Source organism: Palaemon carinicauda, unplaced genomic scaffold (assembly GCF_036898095.1).
Source record: "Palaemon carinicauda isolate YSFRI2023 unplaced genomic scaffold, ASM3689809v2 scaffold766, whole genome shotgun sequence".
Taxonomy (NCBI): Eukaryota; Metazoa; Arthropoda; class Malacostraca; order Decapoda; family Palaemonidae; genus Palaemon; species Palaemon carinicauda.
The window spans coordinates 27,281-46,804 of NW_027172056.1; the positions used below are offsets into that span (position 1 = coordinate 27,281).

The following is a 19,524-nucleotide window of genomic DNA, read 5'->3' on the forward strand; positions in this document are numbered from 1 at the left end:
AAAAAAAAATGTAATAGAATTATTTCTTAAATTAATATTCAATTAATTCGTAATGTTTCATAATTACTTTCACACCCAGAATCTATAAGATTATATTACAAATTGAAATTAGTTGGCCTCAGCTGATAATTAATTATGTACTTAATGAAATATGTTTTCGCAATAATGTATACATTCAAATTGACACCAAATGAAGGCTAATTGATTAAAAAAATTTTTAACATTGTACTACAGAAGCTGACAATGTTTTACTTGACATTACATGTACCATTCATACAACGTACATAGGAACTTATCAAAGATTATAAAACTCAACCAACATTTGCTGTAAAGTAGAGAAAACATAACAGTTCCCCAAGAATGAATGGGATTAAGACATCACCCAAAGTAGTCACCCCAAAAAGGATGGGGTTAATAAGTTATCAATAAAAGCAGTCACCTTAAAATGGCTTGGATTAAAAGCCATCAACAAAAGCAGTCACTCCAACTTGTCTGGTGTTAACCAACCATAAACAAAAATACTGACCCTAAAATGGTTGGGGTTAACAATCAACAAAAGCAGTCCCCCAAAATGAATGGGGTTAACCAGCCATCAACAGAAGTAGTCACCCCAAAAATAGCTGTGGTTAACAATCAACAAAAAGCAGTCACACCAAAATGGCTGGGGTTAACAATCAACAAAAGCAGTCACCCGCAAACGGCTGGGGTTAACCAGCCATCAACAAAAGTAGTCACCCCTAAAATGGCTGGGGTTAACAATCAACAAAAGCAGTCTCCCAAAATGGCTGGGGTTAACCAGCCATCAACAAAAGTAGTCACCCCCAAAATGGCTGGGGTTAACAATCAACAAAAGCAGTCCCCCAAAATGGCTGGGGTTAACCAGCCATCAACAAAAGTAGTCACCCCTAAAATGGCTGGGGTTAACAGTCTCCCAAAATGGCTGGGGTTAACCAGCCATCAACAAAAGTAGTCACCCCTAAAATGGCTGGGGTTAACAATCAACAAAAGCAGTCCCCAAAAATGGCTGGGGTTAACCAGCCATCAACAAAAGTAGTCACCCCTAAAATGGCTGGGGTTAACAATCAACAAAAGCAGTCTCCCAAAATGGCTGGGGTTAACCAGCCATCAACAAAAGTAGTCACCCCTAAAATGGCTGGGGTTAACAATCAACAAAAGCAGTCCCCCAAAATGGCTGGGGTTAACCAGCCATTAACAAAAGTAGTCACCCCCAAAATGGCTGGGGTTAACAATCAACAAAAGCAGTCCCCCAAAATGGCTGGGGTTAACCAGCCATTAACAAAAGTAGTCACCCCTAAAATGGCTGGGGTTAACAATCAACAAAAGCAGTCCCCCAAAATGGCTGGGGTTAACCAGCCATTAACAAAAGTAGTCACCCCCAAAATGGCTGGGGTTAACAATCAACAAAAGCAGTCTCCCAAAATGGCTGGGGTTAACCAGCCATCAACAAAAGTAGTCACCCCTAAAATGGCTGGGGTTAACAATCAACAAAAGCAGTCCCCCAAAATGGCTGGGGTTAACCAGCCATTAACAAAAGTAGTCACCCCTAAAATGGCTGGGGTTAACAATCAACAAAAGCAGTCCCCCAAAATGGCTGGGGTTAACCAGCCATTAACAAAAGTAGTCACCCCTAAAATGGCTGGGGTTAACAATCAACAAAAGCAGTCCCCCAAAATGGCTGGGGTTAACCAGCCATTAACAAAAGTAGTCACCCCCAAAATGGCTGGGGTTAACAATCAACAAAAGCAGTCTCCCAAAATGGCTGGGGTTAACCAGCCATCAACAAAAGTAGTCACCCCTAAAATGGCTGGGGTTAACAATCAACAAAAGCAGTCCCCCAAAATGGCTGGGGTTAACCAGCCATTAACAAAAGTAGTCACCCCTAAAATGGCTGGGGTTAACAATCAACAAAAGCAGTCCCCCAAAATGGCTGGGGTTAACCAGCCATTAACAAAAGTAGTCACCCCTAAAATGGCTGGGGTTAACAATCAACAAAAGCAGTCCCCCAAAATGGCTGGGGTTAACCAGCCATTAACAAAAGTAGTCACCCCTAAAATGGCTGGGGTTAACAATCAACAAAAGCAGTCCCCCAAAATGGCTGGGGTTAACCAGCCATTAACAAAAGTAGTCACCCCCAAAATGGCTGGGGTTAACAATCAACAAAAGCAGTCCCCCAAAATGGCTGGGATTAACCAGCCATCAACAAAAGTAGTCACCCCCAAAATCGATTGGGTTAACAGCCATTAACAAAATAGTAGGAGATAAACCAGCTAATAACAAAAGCAGTCAGTCTCAAATCGCTGGGGTTAACCAGCCATCAACAAAAGTAGTCACCCCCAAAATGGCTGAGGTTAACAACCAACAAAAGCAGTCCCCCAAAATGGGTTGGGTTAACAGCCGTTAACATAAACAGTCACCACAATATGGCAATGGATAAACCAGCTAATAACAAAACCAGCCAGTCTCAAACGGCTGGGGTCAACCAGCCATCAACAAAAGTATTCACCCCCAAAAGGGCTAGAATTCGTGTTGCATCACTAAATCAATCAGGTTAAAGTGAAAGATTTGACCGAGAAGTGTTTTGATGTCAACTCGGGGGTGATCACAGCCGGGGAATGATTTGGTATCGTATAAAAGACGTGGAAAGACCCACTTGCAGTACATTCTCTCCGACGCATTCGAACAACGATGGCATTCACGGTAAGTTTCTATATTTCTGGGAATATTAATAATTTAGCTGACTAATTTCCATTAAGTGAAAAAACGTTGTAACTGCTTATCTCAATATCTATTTTAATAATGTTAGTATTTTATTTATCCTTGTTTTCTTTCCTCACTGAGCTATTTTCCATGTTGGAGCCCTGGGCATATAGCATCCTGCTTTTCCAACTAGGGTTGTAGCTTAGCAAGTAATAATACTAATAATAATTTTCAAAAACAATTCTTAAATGATTAGTAATGTAACATTTTAATCAATCTTAAAAAAAGTCTTTTTGTAAGTTTGTATTTAAAGATATACTAAAATATCCAACTGCAGTCTAGTTTAGATTTCTCGTAGAGGATTTAACTTTTACGAATATTGAAAATGAGAACTAATATTTTAAAAACAATAAGAACCTTTATATTCGAAGTTTGGGTACCATGTTAGAAGGGAATGCTCACCAAACAGGGCTTTAGTTTTGTATAGAGAAGTCCAGTGTCCAAAACATAAAGTTATCCCAAGTCAAATGATAATTGAGATACTGGCAAGAGGAACGAAGCAAACATTATTATTATTATTATTATTATTATTATTATTATTATTATTATTATTATTACTTGCTAAGTTACAACCCTAGTTGGAAAAGCAGGATACTATAAGCCCAGGGGCTCCAACAGGGTAAATAACCCAGTGAGGAAAGGAATAAAGGAAAACTAGAATATTTTAAAAACAGTAACATTGTTATATTATTATTATTATTATTATTATTATTATTATTATTATTACTTGCTAAGTTACAACCCTAGTAGGAAAAGCAGGATGCTATAAGCCCAGGGGCTCTAACAGGGAAAATAGCCCAATGAGGAAAGGAAACAAGGAAAAATAAAATATTTAAACAACAGTAACATTGTTATATTTTATATTATTATCATCATTATTATTATTATTATTATTATTATTATTATTATTACTTGCTAAGCTACAACCCTAGTTGGAAAAGCAGGATGCTATAACTCCCAAGAGCTCCAACAGGGAAAATAGCCCAGTGAGGAAAAGAAACAAGGAAAAATCAAATATTTAAGAACAGCAACATAATAGAAATCTATTTTACATTATAAACCGTTTTCTATAAATTTCAGAAAGTGGTGTTTTATAAACCGTTTTCTATAAATTTCAGAAAGTGGTGTTTTGTGCATTCCTGGCAGTTTTCTCTGTCGTGCCAAGCGCCAAATCTAATCCTGAAAGTTACCAGGACCCCAGCGGACTATCCGTAGGAAACCTTGTAGGACCCACAACTGGAGTTAATGGAATCCTAGACGGATCTGTTATTAACACAGGAGGATTATTAACCGCTGGACTTGGAGGCCTTTCACCCGTAAACCTTGGTGGATCCTTTCCAGGATTTTTCGGCCCCGTTCGTCCAGTGATACCAATCCTTTTCGATCAACGTCAAGGACCTTATCCTGACGGTACCTATGACTTTAGATATGCAACTGGTAATGGTATCAATCGGCAAGAACAAGGATTTCCTGTGAATGGAATGGTAGCACAACAGGGAGGATGGTCGTAAGTATATTGTTTCAATCCATTGAAAAAAACCTATTACAGAAAAGTAGAAATATTCAGTTCAATTAAAAAAATCTATTCCATTGAAAAAACCTATTGCAGAAAAAAAAAAATTCAGTTCAATTAAAAAGAATATATTCCACTGAAAAAACCTATTGCAGTAAAATAAGAAATATTCAGTTCAATTAAAAAAAATCTATTCCACTGAAAAAACCTATTGCAGCAAAAGAAGAAATATTCATTTCAATAAAAAAAAAAAAATCTATTCCATTGAAAAACCTACCACAGAAAAGTAGAAATATTCTGTTCAATTAAAAAAAATCTATTCCATTGAAAAAACCTATTACAGAAAAGAAGAAATATTCAGTTCAATTAAAAAAAAATCTATTCCATTGAAAAAACCTATTGTAGAAAAAGAAGAAATATTCAGTTCAATTAAAAAAATCTATTCCATTGAAAAAACCTATTGCAGAAAAAGAAGAAGTATTCAGTTCCATTAAAAAAAATCTATTCCATTGAGAAAACCTATTACAGAAAAGTAGAAATATTCAGTTCAATTAAAAAAAATCTATTCCATTGAAAAACCCTATTACAGAAAAGAAGAAATATTCAGTCCAATTAAAAAAATTCATTCCATTGAAAAAAACTACTACAGAAAAGTAGAAATATTCAGTTCAATTAAAAAAATATATTCCACTGAAAAAACCTATTGCAGAAAAAGAAAAAATATTCACTTCAATTAAAAAAAAATCTATTCCATTGAAAAAACCCTATTGCAGAAAAGTAGAAATATTCAGCCCATTGAAAAAACTTATTCCAATAAAGTACAGTTAAAAAAAACCGTAAATTTAATCGAAAATTCTCCGTAATAATACACTATCCCGTGCCGTATTTCAGTAAAATTAATTGAAAAAATATATATTCCAGTAAAGTACATTGTTAAAAATACCCCATAAATTTAATCGGAAATTCTCCGTAAAAATTGTTCTGTTCTCAGCCGTATTTCAGTAAAATACAGGCGACCGTAATTTTCCTCGTGCTTTGTTATTATCTTTTACGGGTTGGTGACCGCTATATCACTCCTTTACGTCAATATATCCGTTTTTAAACCAGTAAATACCTGGTAACATTTATTCCAGGATTTTTACCGTCTTATTTACGGCAACATTTTAACAGTGTGGAACACTGAAAAGTGTTATCATTGCTATCACACACACACACACACATATATATATATATATATATATATATATATATATATATATATATATATATATATATATATAGATAGATAGATAGATAGCTAGATAGATAGATATCTATATAAAAACAATTTTATTTACAACTTTTTAACAGTATAGAAAACTGAAAAGTTTTAATATCATATATATATATATATATATATATATATATATATATATATATATATATATATATATATATATACATGTATATACTGTATAAACATATAAATTTTATTTATTTATCTATTAATTTATTTATTTATTTATTTTTTTTTTTTTTTGTCAGATTCACCTTCCCAGATGGCACTTCAACTTTCGTCAACTTTGTCGCCGATGCAAATGGTTTCCGACCCGAATCCGATCGCCTGCCGGCCATTCCTCCTCACGCTATCGCACAGATCGAGAAAGCGAAGCGGGAAGACGCGGAACTGGCCGCTAAAGGATACGAATACGACTCACTGGGTAGAATCTCTCCCTTGGGCACCACAGCTCTCCTTTCTCAATATGGATCTGGCATCACAGGGTTTCCAGGGCAAGCAGAAAGATATGGAACTCATCTCTCTGGACCTGGATTTGCTTCTGGAACTGCATCTCAAAACTCTGCTACGGGTTCCGGACCAGTGTTTGATACACTGTCTTCTTTTGACGCTATAAACTCGATTCCAAGTTATGGAAACTAATCATGAAGCCTCACAGGGTTTCCAGGACAAGCAGAAAGATATGGAACTCCTCTCTCTGGATCTGGAACTGCATCTCAAATCTCTGCTACGGGTTCCGGACCAGTATTTGATACACTGTCTTCCTTTAACGCTATAACTCAATTCCAAGTTATGGAAACTAATCATGGAGCCTGTTTCTGGAACTGCATCTCAAATCTCTACATAATGTACCGGATCTTCACTGTGTTCCGGTTCAGTACTTAATATACTATCTCTTCTTAATCATATAAACTCAAATTCCAGTTATGGAAACTAATCATGGAGCCTGTTTCTGGAACACATCCAAAATATCTTCAACGGGTTCCAGACCAGTACTTGATACATTATCTCCTATTAACGTTTTAAACTCAATTTCAAGTTATGGAAACTAATCATGGAGCCTGTTTCTGGAATGCATCTCAAATATCTTCACCGGGTTCCAGACCAGTAATTGATACATTATCTCTTAACCATATAAACTCAATTTCCAGTTATGGAAACTAATCATGGAGCTTCTGGAATCGCATCTCAACTATCTCTACCAAGTTCCAGACCAGTACTTGACTATGTATTATGAATCTTAATGATCATTAATATATCCTTCAAATGAAAGGCTTATTTTTATTTAAAACCAAAGTTATGTCCTTCAATTTAATCTAAATCACTGGTGAATTAAATGCTTTTCTTTTATTGCAACTAGGGTTGTAGCTTGGCTAATAATAATAATAATAATAATATTTATAATTTACATTGTATGAATGTCATAGAGTGATTGATTGTGAAGTTATGGCCTAGTACTGGACCTTATCAAGGTTGCTAGTGGACTTTTTAATCTAAAATTACCTTATGGTATCATGGATCTTCATAAAGGTTGTCCTTTTTCATAAAATAAATATATAAAATAATGAATATTTAATTAAACAGATTGATCAAGTACATATGTTAAGAATTCTTTTATTACAAAATAAATATATACAATAATGATGAAGTAAACAGATTTATCAAGTAGATATTTCAAAAATTTGACTTTCGTAGAAATACCATAAGGGTAACTTAACATCTACTTTCAAATTTTAAAAACTTTTATTATTTTTATTATTATTATTATTATTATTACCAGCCAAGCCACAACCCTAGTTGGAAAAGTAAGATGCTATAAGCCCAAGGGCTCCAACAGGGAAAAATAGCCCAGCGAGGAAAAGGAAATAAGGAAATAATTAAAGGATGAGAACAAATTAACAATAAATCATTCTACAAACAGTAACAGCGTCAAAACAGATAAAACAGATATGTCATATATAAACTATAAAAAAGACTTATGTCAGACAGTTCAACATAAAAAAATTTGCTGAAAGTTTGAACTTTTGAAGTTCTACAGATTCCACTACCCGATTAGGAAGATCATTCCACAACTTGGTCATAACTGGAATAAAACTTCTAGAATACTGTGTAGTATTGAGCCTCATGATGGAGAAGGCCTGGCTATTAGAATTAACTGCCTGCCTAGTATTACGAACAGGATAGAATTGTCCAGGGAGATCTGAATGTAAAGGATGGTCAGAGTTATGAAAAATCTTATGCAACATGCATAATGAACTAATTGAACGACGGTGCCAAAGATTAACATCTAGATTAGGAATAAGAAATTTAATAGACCGTAAGTTTCTGTCCAACAAATTAAGATGAGAATCAGCAGCTGAACACAAGACAGGAGAACAATACTCAAAACAAGGTAGAATGAAAGAATTAAAACACTTCTTCAGAATAGATTGATCACCGAAAAGCTTGTAAGACTTTCTCAATAAGCCAATTTTTTGAGCAACTGAAGAAGACACAGACCTAATTTCTCAAAAGTAAATTTGCTGTCGAGAATCACACCTAAAATTTTAAAAGAGTCATACAAATTTAAAGAAACATTATCAATACTGAGATCCAGATGTTGAGGAGCCACCGTCCTTGACCTACTTATAATCATACTTTGAGTTTTGTTAGGATTCAACTTCATACCCCATAATTTGCACCATGCACTAACTTTAGCTAAATCTCTATCAAGGGATTCACCAACCCCAGATCTACATTCAGGGGATGGAATTGATGCAAAGAGAGTAGCATCATCTGCATATGCAATAAGCTTGTTTTCTAGGCCAAACCACATATCATGCGTATATAGTATGAAAAGTAATGGGCCAAGAACACTACCCTTTGGAACACTAAAATCAAGGCCAATCATACGAACTTCCTGACCACAATCAAGGGATTTCTGTACAGCATTGGAGATTGTAAGAAGGGCATCACATGCTCCAAGGCCTTTACGAAAACCAAATTGCAAACTAGGGAATAGATGATTACCTTCAGCATACCTATTAAGACGTTTTGCCAGAAGACGTTCAAAAACTTTAGATAATATGGGAGTTATGGAAATTGGGGGGTAATCAGTGGGACTTGAGCTACCACAAACACATTTACATAGAGGAGTAACATTACCAATTCTCCAACAAGTGCTAAAAGCTCCTCTTCTTGCTAACTTGCGCAAAATAACAGATAACTTTGGAGCTAAGGAATCTGCTGTCTTTATAAAAAACAAAGGAAGAATACCATTTGGGTCTACACCTCCATAAGCATCAAGGTCCATCAACGGAGCTTTAATCTCACGAGATCGAAAAGCTAAACTAGTTAGTTTAGACTCTGGAAAACAGGAATGAGGAAGTTCAAGTTTTTCTTTATTCTGTTTACTGTCAAAAACATCAGCCAAAAGGGTTGCCTTTTCCTTTGGACAGTGAGTGACTGAGCCATCTGGTTTAAGTAAAGGCGGAACTGTAGCATCTACACCAAAGAGTGCAGATTTAAGGGTAGACCACCATTTATGTTCCTGAGTTGTACCAGAAAGGGTTTCTTTTATGGTTAAATTGTACTCCTTTTCAGTTGAGGCATAAACTCTCTGAGCAAAAGCTCGAAGCTGAGTATAGTTGTTCCAGGTCAAATCTGATCTGTTACCCTTCCAAAGATGATAGGCCTCCTGTTTCTCCAAATAAGCACGTCTACAATCATCATTAAACCACGGTTTGTCCTTCACTCGGTACCTTAGCACACGAGAAGGGATACGCTTATCAATTATGTTGACTAGATTCTCATTCAAAGGGACAACAGGATCTACACTACTATATAATTGTGACCAATTCAAGCACAAAAGATCATGCAAAATCCCATTCCAGTCTGCTTGGGATTTCATATAAATTTTACAAGAGTATGATATATCAGGGACAGGCTGCTCAGTCTTCACTACTAATGAAATCAAGGCATGATCAGATGTCCCGACTGGAGAACCAACCTTACTAGTTATAACGCCAGGGGAATCGGTGTATACGAGGTCCAGGCAATTACCAGACCTGTGAGTAGCTTCATTTATGATTTGCTCACAGCCTGATTCAGAGGCAAAGTCTAAAGCTCTTAAGCCATGGCGATCGGTAGGAGAGATAGAAAATAACCACTACCTATGGTGAGCATTAAAATCCCCAACAAAGGCAAAAGAAGCCTTTCTATCATCTTCTTGTATCTTAGCCATAATGGTAAGAAGACAATCAAACATAGAATCATCCATGTCTGGATTAAGGTAGATCGAACATAAATAAAAGTTGTTATGTCTGCCACAAACTTTTATTACCTGAATCTCATAACATCCACATTGATAGCAGGACTTATGAGAAGCAGGGTACTCGGTCCTAATATACACCGCCATTCCCCTGGCCCTAGGGATGGCATCACGTTTCAACATTATTGGCTTCTTAAAACTAGTTATAAGGAGCTCAGATGAGTGCTTCATATTAGAAACCAAAGTTTCTGAGCACAAAAGAATATCATACTGTCTGGACGCAACTGTAAGGTCTTGGATATTTGCATGAAGACCACGAATATTGCAATACAGAAGACGACATTGACGAAATCTAGGACATACTGGTCCCGGATTTCGCTCAATGTCTCCAGACAGCATAAGAAATAATTGAAATAAAAAAGAGACATCATACTTAAAAACCAGATTAACAAGAATTATAGCAAAAACAATATGTACAGAATTATAAATAAAGTGATTGATGATACCCATAGACTATAGTAAAAAGTCGGTAAAAACTGGTCAACATGGAGGAGCCGATACACCAAGCAAGGCTAAATACACTCCAGGATAGCCACTTCAACTGAAGGGAGGACAGTAAGGATGGTTTTGAGAAGAAAAAGAATCAGAAAAAGGAAAAGACAACCTCTTGATAAACCACCAGGCATCCATGGCCCTTCTATTAAGTCTGCCCAACACACCATTTCAAAAAAAAAAAACAAGAGGAGGAAAAAATTAATAATAAGATAGAATAGTGTGCCCGAGTGTACCCTCAAGCAGGAGAACTCTAACCCAAGACAGTGGAAGACCATGGTACAGAGGCTATGGCACTACCCAAGACTAGAGAACAATGGTTTAATTTTGGATTGTCCTTCTCCTAGAAGAGCTGCTTACCATAGCTAAAGAGTCTCTTCTACCCTTACCAAGAGGAAAGAACACTGAACAAATTGCAGTAAAGTAATTAACCCCTTGGGTGAAGAAGTGTTAAGTATCTCATTGTTGTCAGGTGTATGAGGAAAGACGAGAATATGTAAAGAATAGGCTAGACTATTTTGTGTAAGTGTGGGCAAAGAAAAAATAAGCCGTAACCAGAGAGAGGGATCCAATGCATTACGCTCTGGCCTACCTACTAGGTAGATGGAGTTGGTTTGGGCATGCTCTTCGCACTCCCCAAGAGAGATTATTTCACCAAACTTTTAACTGGGCTTCATAAGGCACTAGAAGAGTTGGAAGACTCAGACCTACATGACTGAAGACTATGAAGCGTGAAGTAGAAGATGATGAATGGAGAAGTATTAACCTAAAAGCTCAAGATAGACACGACTTTGCGTCAATAGGCGTAGGAATAGATGATGATAATGAAGACACTGCAATAATTTTTTTAATTAATCCCATTCCACTCCAAACCTGAAACGAGTAATTATATAATCTCGCCAAATTTCAGAGGTGGATTTTCTTGAGGGATGTTCAAGATGTTGTTCCACTGATAGTAACTCAATATGATAAACCTACTCAGGAGCAATACTTAAATTCTTAAACGTATCTTGTGTTCTAAACCCTCAAACAGCTTAAAACCATTTGGTCTTCTCTCTAGGGTCAGCAACTCTCCTAGGAAAAGGAAACTAAAATCACAACCATTGTTCCCTAGTCTTGGGTCGTAGCACAGCCTCTGTACCATGGTCTTCCACTGTCTTGGGTTAGAGTTCTCTTGCTTGAGGGTACACTCGGGCACGCAGTTCTTTCTTGTTTCTCTTCGTCTTGTTTTGTTATAGTTTTTATTGTTTTATATAGGAGTTATTTATTTTTATGTTGTTGCTCTTCGTAAAAATTTTACTTTTTCTTGTTTCCTTTCCTCACTGGGCTATTTTCCCTGCTTTTCCAACTAGGGTTGTAACTTAGCAAGTAATAATAATAATAATAATAATAATAATAATGTCTTGCTTGTTGACAATAATAGCTAAGGACTATATCTCCATTTCCAAAATGCCATTTCAAGATTCAATTTTGTATAACTTTGTGACACAGACGAAATAAATGGAAACAAAACACCAACTCAGACATTACGTAATAAAATTTGCATTACACAAAATAATTGAAATGAGAAAAGTTTACGTGTTTTTTCGCAATAAAATTCTCTGCCGGTACGATGGTTTGGGGGGTGGGGGGGGGGGGTGTCTAAAGGCGGTTGAGCAAAATTGAGTCTATCGTATAAAATACTGGGAGAGACTTTGGCTCATCACATTCAATTCGACTTCATCAAACAGCGATGGCATTCAATGTAAGTTCTCTTATTTCTTACCACAATTTATCAATGATCTCCTAATACAAATACAATTTAATTTAAGTACTTTCCATGCTTCATTCAGATATATTTCTTATGCATTCTCATAGTGATTATAAGTAAACGTTTAAACAAAAATCTTTGGTTGAAGAACAACTGACTTTCAGCAAAAACTGGTCATGAAAAGAATTCTTACTTTTTTAAGAACCAATTTAATCAAAACCAATTTTTAAAATATCGCTTCATATTGACTAACATTGTATTACATAAGGTTACTTTTTAACACAATTCGCACACACTAGAAAAAAAGTAGAGCCAGTTGATATACATTCAAATTAGGGTATGAAAGCATCCATGAGATTGCCAAAAATACAATATTTACTTTTACATTTAATGATGAAAAAATTACTAATTACTTCCGTTATCAGAGATTGGCAGTGTGTGCATTACTATCAGTTGCAGCCACATCCCTAAATGGGGTTAGCTGTGATCTGGCCCAGTCCTATGAAGCACCTACAGTGAGTGGTGGTCTTGGAGGTGGTTCTTCTTTTGGAGGACTTGGAGGATCTTCGTCTAGCAGTCTAGGAGGTGGCTTTGCTTCTGGAGGATCTGTTTCTGGCAGTGACTTTTTAACGGGAGGATATGGAGGCTCCAATTTAGATTCTGGGAGTCTGACAGGAATTGGCCTAGGAAGCTCTGCACTGGGCAACTTAGGACCTGCTCCTATCAGTGGACTAGCAGGGTCCTCTGGAGGAATATTCAGTGGCCTCACTTCTGCTGGTGTAGGGAATTCATATAACAGTGGACTAGCAGAATCTTCTACAGGAATACTCAGTGGCCTAACTACCACTGGGCTAGGGGGCCTAACAAACACAGGGCTTGGAAATGTCATCAACACTGGACTTGGAGGAATTTCTGGAGGAAATTCACAAGGGAATCTTGGAATTTTCACAACGATACCCCGTCCTGTGGTACCTATTCTTGAAGATCAACGTGAAGGACCCTATGCCAATGGTGTTTACAGATTCAACTATGCAACTGGAGATGGCATCGTCCGCCAAGAGCAAGGATACCCCGAGGGAGGAATGGTGTCACAGCAGGGAGCATGGTCGTAAGTAACATTGATTATGTAATAGGTGTTACAATATAACAGAACTGGCTTAATTCGGTACAATTTAGTCTCGTTATTAATATGATACCAATTCCTTGCAGATTTACACATCCTGATGGCACTCCTACAACAGTTAATTTTGTTGCCGATGCAAACGGTTTCCGCGTGAATTCCAATCGTGTGCCTCCCACCCCAGCACACGCCCTGGCTCAGATTGAAAAGGCACGTCTGGAAGACGCTTATGCTCAGAGTGAAAATGCACGTCTGGAGGAGGCTTATGCTTCAGGACTTGTAGGTACCGGCTCTCAGATTCTTCCTGGATCTGGCCTCTCCCTCACTGGATCTCAATTCACTGGCTCTAATTCTCTCATCTCAAACTCTGGATTACAGGGAGATACTTATGGATCACAATTTAACCCAGTTTTCGGATCTGGACCTCTGCTATCTGGATCTGGATCTGGATCTCTACTGTCCGGATCAGGATCACTGTCATCAGGAATTCAAACTCCAAGCGCTACATACGGCCAGCCATAAATACCCTACTGGTGTCACTTTAACCATTAACTCATAATATTTGTCTTTTAATACCAAAACTTCTGCTCGTATTTATGAATGTCATTAAAACATATAACACCCAAAACATAATTTTTATTTTCTTTGTTTCTTAAAAATGATCTAATTTCAAAAATTAGGTCATGAAAACTCGCTATGCGGAAAACGATTATTTATAAAAATTAATATCCAAGTTCTCAACATATTTCCATTCATAGTATAGTTTAAAAGCCACTCATTAATTGCAGAGGAAAGGGACATTGACATTGCCCTATCAAGCAGGACAATACCTTAGAGACTGACCATATACACATATGATGAGACCCAAAGGCCCCTCTCCACCAAAGCTAGTACTAAGGATTGGCCAGACAATGGCTGCTGATGACACAGCAGATTGACCTATAGACTCCCACAAACCCCTATTCTTAGGTCACAAGGATGGTGAGGTTGCACCAACCAGAAAAAACCTACGAGTTTGAGCGGAACTCAAACCCTAGTCTGGCATTCACCAGTCAGGGACGTTAGCACATCTCTTTAATTAACCATATCTAAAACAGTTGGCTATAAGGTGCAAAACAGAGAAATGACGATCAGAGTGCGCACAAGCCTGAGAATCATTAGACATTATACACATAAAATCAGTTTAACAATTAAATAGCAATATTTTAAAAGAATATTATACATATAAACATTCGCTTTCACACTTATTATTAATATTCTTGAACTTATAGTTTAATATATGAAAATATTGAAAAATATGTTAGTAGGACGGTAGAGTTATAAGGATAGTGTTTACCGGCCAATTTTGTAGAGTCCAGCGTTATCATGGAGTTCTTCTTAAATATGTAAATTTGATTAAGTCTGTTCATGAGCATATCAAATGCAAAGTTAATAATTACTTGGGTTACTACAAAAAGGAGACAAAGACAGCAATTGATTGTTGAAAGTTTTCGAGGAAGTAATGAATACTACAAGGTAGAGCATGCTAAGTATTCCAGTATTGATAGTGAAGTCAAAAGAAAAGCCAGGAATGGCTGGAGAGAGTAATTAGACAGGAAAGCAGATGAGGCTGAAAAAACTATGAATTAAGGGAGTGGCTATGGCGTAAGAATTGCCCATAGAATTATTAACGAAAACTCTACTGGAGCAACGTAGAAGCAGCATATACCCATCAAAGAGATGGATCTGTTATAACAACAAAAGATGAAGAAAGGCAAAGTTGGATGGAACAGTTTAGTGAGGTCATGAATAGGAGATATGAAGGGAATAATTTGATTGATATAACTGAAGCTGATGAAGACATTGATGTTCCCATGAATGAATTCAGTGCATTTGAAGTAGAAGATATCATTAAAAACTAAATAGATGGAAAGACCCGGGATACAATGGAATACCTGCCGAGATGATACTGGTCGCAAATGAAGTAAACCCAAGAATACTTATAAGATTATTTTGTAGACTGAGGCGTGAAGAGGCAAAACCTGATGAATGGGAGTTGAAAGTGTTAGTGAAAATGGCAAAAAAAAAAAGGAGACCTGACTGAGTGCAATAATTATAGAGGCATCACACTTACGTCAGTTGTTACAAAAATATATAGTATGCTCATTCTAAAGAGACTGGAGAGAAAGATTGACGAAAAGCTGAAAGATGAACAAGCAGGATTTGGAAAAGGTAGAAGTTGTACTGACCAAATTTTCATTTAAAGACATGTTGTACAGCAATATATAGAATATAGGAATCCACTTTTGACGGCATTTGTGGACTATGAAAAAGCCTTACAAAGTGTTCACTGGCCAATTTTGTGGAGAGGCCTGCGTTATTATGGAGTTTGTCTTAGATGTGTAAATTTGATTAAGTCTGTTCATAAGCATAGCAAGTGCAAAATTAATGTTAATGGAGTCCTCTCAAACGAATTTCCAGTGAACAGTGGAGTACTCCAAGGGAATGTGTTGTCACCTATGTTGTTTATCCTCCTCATGGATTTTACAATGCATAGAAAAGTTGGGGATGGTGGAGAAGGATTGGACTAGATAGTTAAACAGGAAATTAGGAGACCTGAGTATGCTGATGGTGCTGTCCTTATTAGCAGAACACAACAAGACTTGCAAATCTTGCTTACCAGAATGCATGAAATATCAAAAGAGGTTGGGCTCGGATAAATAGAAGAAAAACAGAGATGATGAGCATGGAATACAAAATGGAAGATGAAATATCGTTGGAAGGAGATAGGATTAATGAGCTGGAATCATTTAAATATTTAGGAACTATGACCTCTAACACAGGATCTTTAGAACTTGATTTTAATGAAAGATTGAAAAAAATCAAATCGGACAATGGCTAGGTTGAGTAAAATCTGGAAATCAAATCGCCTGAAAATCCATAAAAAAAAAATCAGGCTATATATCAGTTTAGTGAGATTGGAGTCACTGTAAGGACACGAGTAGTGGTATGACAATGAAACAATATCCAACAGATTTTGTAGATTACAGAACACAGCCCTCGTAATAATATTAGGAGTTAAATGTCAGGACAGGATTAGAAATGAAAATATAAGATTACTCGAGTGTCATATGTAGATGAGATAGTGGTGAGGGGTAGACAGAGATGGTTCGGGCATGCTCTTCGCACTCCCCAAAAGAGATTAGTTCACCAAACTTACAACTGGGCTCCATAAGGCACTAGAGGAGTTGGAAGACCTAGGCCTACATGACTGAAGACTATGAAGCGTGAAGTAGGAGATGATGAATGGAGAAGTATTGGATTAAAAGCTCAAGATAGAGACGACTGGCGAAATCTAACCGAGGCCCTTTTCGTCAGTAGGCGTAGGAGGAGATGATGATGATGATGATGAAGACACTCCAATAATCTTTTTAAATTAATCCCATTCCACTCCAAACCTGAAACGAATAATTATATAATCTCGCCAAATTTCAGAGGTGGGTTTTCTTGAGAGATGTTCAAGATTTGGTTCCACTGATAGTAACTCAATATGATAAACCTATTCAGGAGCAATGATAAATTATTATATGTAGATTGTGTTCTAAACCCTCAAACAGCTTAAAACCATTTGTTCTTCTCTCTATGGTCAGCAGCTCTCCTAGGAAAAGGATACCAAAATCAAACCATTGTTCCCTAGTCTTGGGTCGTAGCACAGCCTCTGTACCATGGTGTTCCCCTGTCTTGGGTTAGAGTTCTCTTGCTTGAGGGTACACTCGGGCACGCAGTTCTGTCTTGTTTATCTTCCTCTTGTTTTGTTAAAGTTTTTATTGTTTTATATAGGAGTTATTTATTTTTATGTTGTTGCTCTTCTTAAAAATTTGATTTTTTCTTGTTTCCTTTCCTCACTGGGCTATTTTCCCTGCTTTTCCAACTAGGGTTGTAGCTTAGCAAATAATACTAATAATAATAATAATAATAATAATAATAATAATAATAATAATAATAATAATAATGTCTTGCTTGTTGACAATAATAGCTAAGGACTAAATCTTGACTTCCAAAAGGCCATTTCAAGATCCAATTTTGTACAACTTTATGACACGGACAAAATAAATGGAAACAAAAACACCAACTCAGACATTACTTAATAGAATTTGCATTACACAGAATAATTGAAATGAGAAAAATTTACGTGTTTTTTACGCAATATAATTCTCTGCCGGGGACCGATGGTTTGTGGGTGGGGGGTGCCCAAAGGTGGTTGAGTAAACCCGATTCAATCGTATAAAAGACTGGAAGAGACTTTGGCTCATCATATTCAATTCGACTTCATCAAACAACGATGGCATTCAATGTAAGTTCTCTTATTTCTTACCACAATTTATCAATGATCTCCTAATACAAATACAATTTAATTTAAGTACTTTCCATGCTTCATTCAGATCTATTTCTTATGCATTCTCATAGTGATTATAAGTAAATGTTCAAACAACAATCTTTGGTTGAAGAACAACTGACTTTCAGCAAAAACTGGTCATGAAAAGAATTCTTACTTTTCTAAGAACCAATTTAATCAAAACCAATCTTAAAAATATTGCTTCATATTGACTAACATGTACTACATAAGGTTACTTTTTAACACAATTCGAACAGATTAGAAACAAAGTAGAGCCAGATAATATACATTCAAATTAGGGTATGAAAGCATCCATGACATTGCCAAAAATCCAATATTTACTTTTACATTTAATGATGAAAAAAATTACTACTGACTTCCGTTTTCAGAGATTGGCAGTGAGTGTATTACTATCAGTTGCAGCCACATCCCTAAAGGGGGTTCGCTGTGATCTGCCCCAGTCCTATGAAGCACCTACAGTGAGTGGTGGTTTTGGAAGTGGTTCTTCTTTTGGAGGACTTGGAGGATCTTCAGCTAGCAGTCTAGGAGGTGGCTCTGCTTCTGGAGGAACTGTTTCTGGAAGTGGCTTTTTAACTGGAGGATATGGAGGCTCCAAATTAGCTTCTGAGAGTCTGACAGGAATTGGCCTAGGAAGCTTTGCACGGGGCAACTTAGGACCTGCTCCTATCAGTGGACTAGCAGGGTCCTCAGGAGGAATATTCAGTGGCCTCACTTCTGCTGGTGTAGGGAATTCATATAACAGTGGACTAACAAACACAGGGTTTGGAAATGTCATCAACACTGGACTTGGAGGAATTTCTGGAGGAAATTCACTAGGGAATCTTGGAATTTTCCCAACGATACCCCGTCCTGTGGTACCTATTCTTGAAGATCAACGTGAAGGACCCTATGCCAATGGTGTTTACAGATTCAACTATGCAACTGGAGATGGCATCGTCCGCCAAGAACAAGGATACCCTGAGGGAGGAATGGTGTCACAGCAGGGATCATGGTCGTAAGTAACATAGATTATGTACAAGGTGTTACAATATTACAGAACTGGCTTGATTTTACTTAATTAGGTACAGTTTAGTCTCCTTATTAATATGTTGCCAATTCCTTGCAGGTTTACACATCCTGATGGCACTCCAACAACAGTTAATTTTGTGTCCGATGCAAACGGTTTCCGCGTGAATTCCAATCGTGTGCCTCCCACCCCAGCACACGCCCTTGCTCAGATTGAAAAGGCACGTCTGGAAGACGCTTATGCTCAGAGTGAAAATGCACGTCTGGAGGAGGCTTATGCTTCACAACTTGTAGGCACAGGGTCTCAGATTCTTCCTGGATCTGGTCTCTCCCTCACTGGATCTCAATTCACTGGCTCTAATTCTCTCATCTCAAACTCTGGATTACAGGGAGATACTTATGGATCACAATTTAACCCAGTTTTTGGATCTGGACCTCTGCTATCTGGATCTGGATCTGGATCTCTACTGTCTGGATCAGGATCACTGTCATCAGGAATTCAAACTCCAAGCTCTACATACGGCCAGCCATAAATACCCTACTGGTGTCACTTTAACCATTAACTCATAATATTTGTCTTTTAATACTACAAATTCTGCCCGTATTTATGAATGTCATTAAAATATATAACAACCAAAACATAATTTTTATTTTCTTTGTTTCTCAAAAATGATCTAATTTTAAAAATTAGGTCATGAAAACTCGCTATGAGAAAAACAATTATTTTTAAAAATTAACATCCAAGTTCTCAACATATTTATATTTATAGTAAAGCTTTTTTTAATACGACAATTATCTGATTCAATATTTACTTTACAAGGCAGAATTTCCGAATGCTAATGAAAAAGTGAATTAAAATATATCCTTGCTAAGTTTATCATAAAA

The 19,524-nt window shown here is 36.9% G+C and overlaps 4 protein-coding genes across 4 annotated transcripts; all 4 read left to right on the plus strand.

The window, feature by feature from the left end:
* Positions 1-936: 936 nt before the first annotated feature.
* Positions 937-2,265, plus strand: LOC137637462 (uncharacterized). The gene has a single exon (XM_068369650.1). It carries the CDS (start codon positions 937-939, stop codon positions 2,263-2,265), a length of 1,329 nt encoding a protein of 442 aa, XP_068225751.1.
* A 441-nt stretch (positions 2,266-2,706) lies between these two features.
* On the plus strand, positions 2,707-6,209 carry LOC137637463 (pupal cuticle protein 20-like). Its single transcript, XM_068369651.1, has 3 exons — positions 2,707-2,718; positions 3,897-4,285; positions 5,816-6,209. The coding sequence occupies exons 1-3, from the start codon at positions 2,707-2,709 to the stop codon at positions 6,207-6,209; spliced, it is 795 nt and encodes a 264-aa protein (XP_068225752.1).
* Positions 6,210-12,100: 5,891 nt separating this feature from the next.
* On the plus strand, positions 12,101-13,760 carry LOC137637464 (loricrin-like). The gene is made up of 3 exons (XM_068369652.1): positions 12,101-12,112; positions 12,544-13,226; positions 13,328-13,760. Exons 1-3 carry the CDS (start codon positions 12,101-12,103, stop codon positions 13,758-13,760), a joined length of 1,128 nt encoding a protein of 375 aa, XP_068225753.1.
* A 3,799-nt stretch (positions 13,761-17,559) lies between these two features.
* Positions 17,560-19,172, plus strand: LOC137637466 (secreted protein C-like). Its single transcript, XM_068369653.1, has 3 exons — positions 17,560-17,571; positions 18,003-18,628; positions 18,740-19,172. The coding sequence occupies exons 1-3, from the start codon at positions 17,560-17,562 to the stop codon at positions 19,170-19,172; spliced, it is 1,071 nt and encodes a 356-aa protein (XP_068225754.1).
* The last annotated feature ends 352 nt before the right edge of the window (positions 19,173-19,524 follow it).

Excerpts from the sequence above, each read along its gene's own strand:
- LOC137637462 (XM_068369650.1), top strand. The coding sequence starts at position 937 with ATGGCTGGGGTTAACCAGCCATCAACAAAAGTAGTCACCCCTAAAATG.
- LOC137637463 (XM_068369651.1), top strand. Across the intron at positions 4,286-5,815 it reads GCACAACAGGGAGGATGGTC|ATTCACCTTCCCAGATGGCA; the intron begins GTAAGTATATTG and ends TTTTTTTGTCAG.
- LOC137637464 (XM_068369652.1), top strand. Across the intron at positions 13,227-13,327 it reads TCACAGCAGGGAGCATGGTC|ATTTACACATCCTGATGGCA; the intron begins GTAAGTAACATT and ends AATTCCTTGCAG.
- LOC137637466 (XM_068369653.1), top strand. Across the intron at positions 18,629-18,739 it reads TCACAGCAGGGATCATGGTC|GTTTACACATCCTGATGGCA; the intron begins GTAAGTAACATA and ends AATTCCTTGCAG.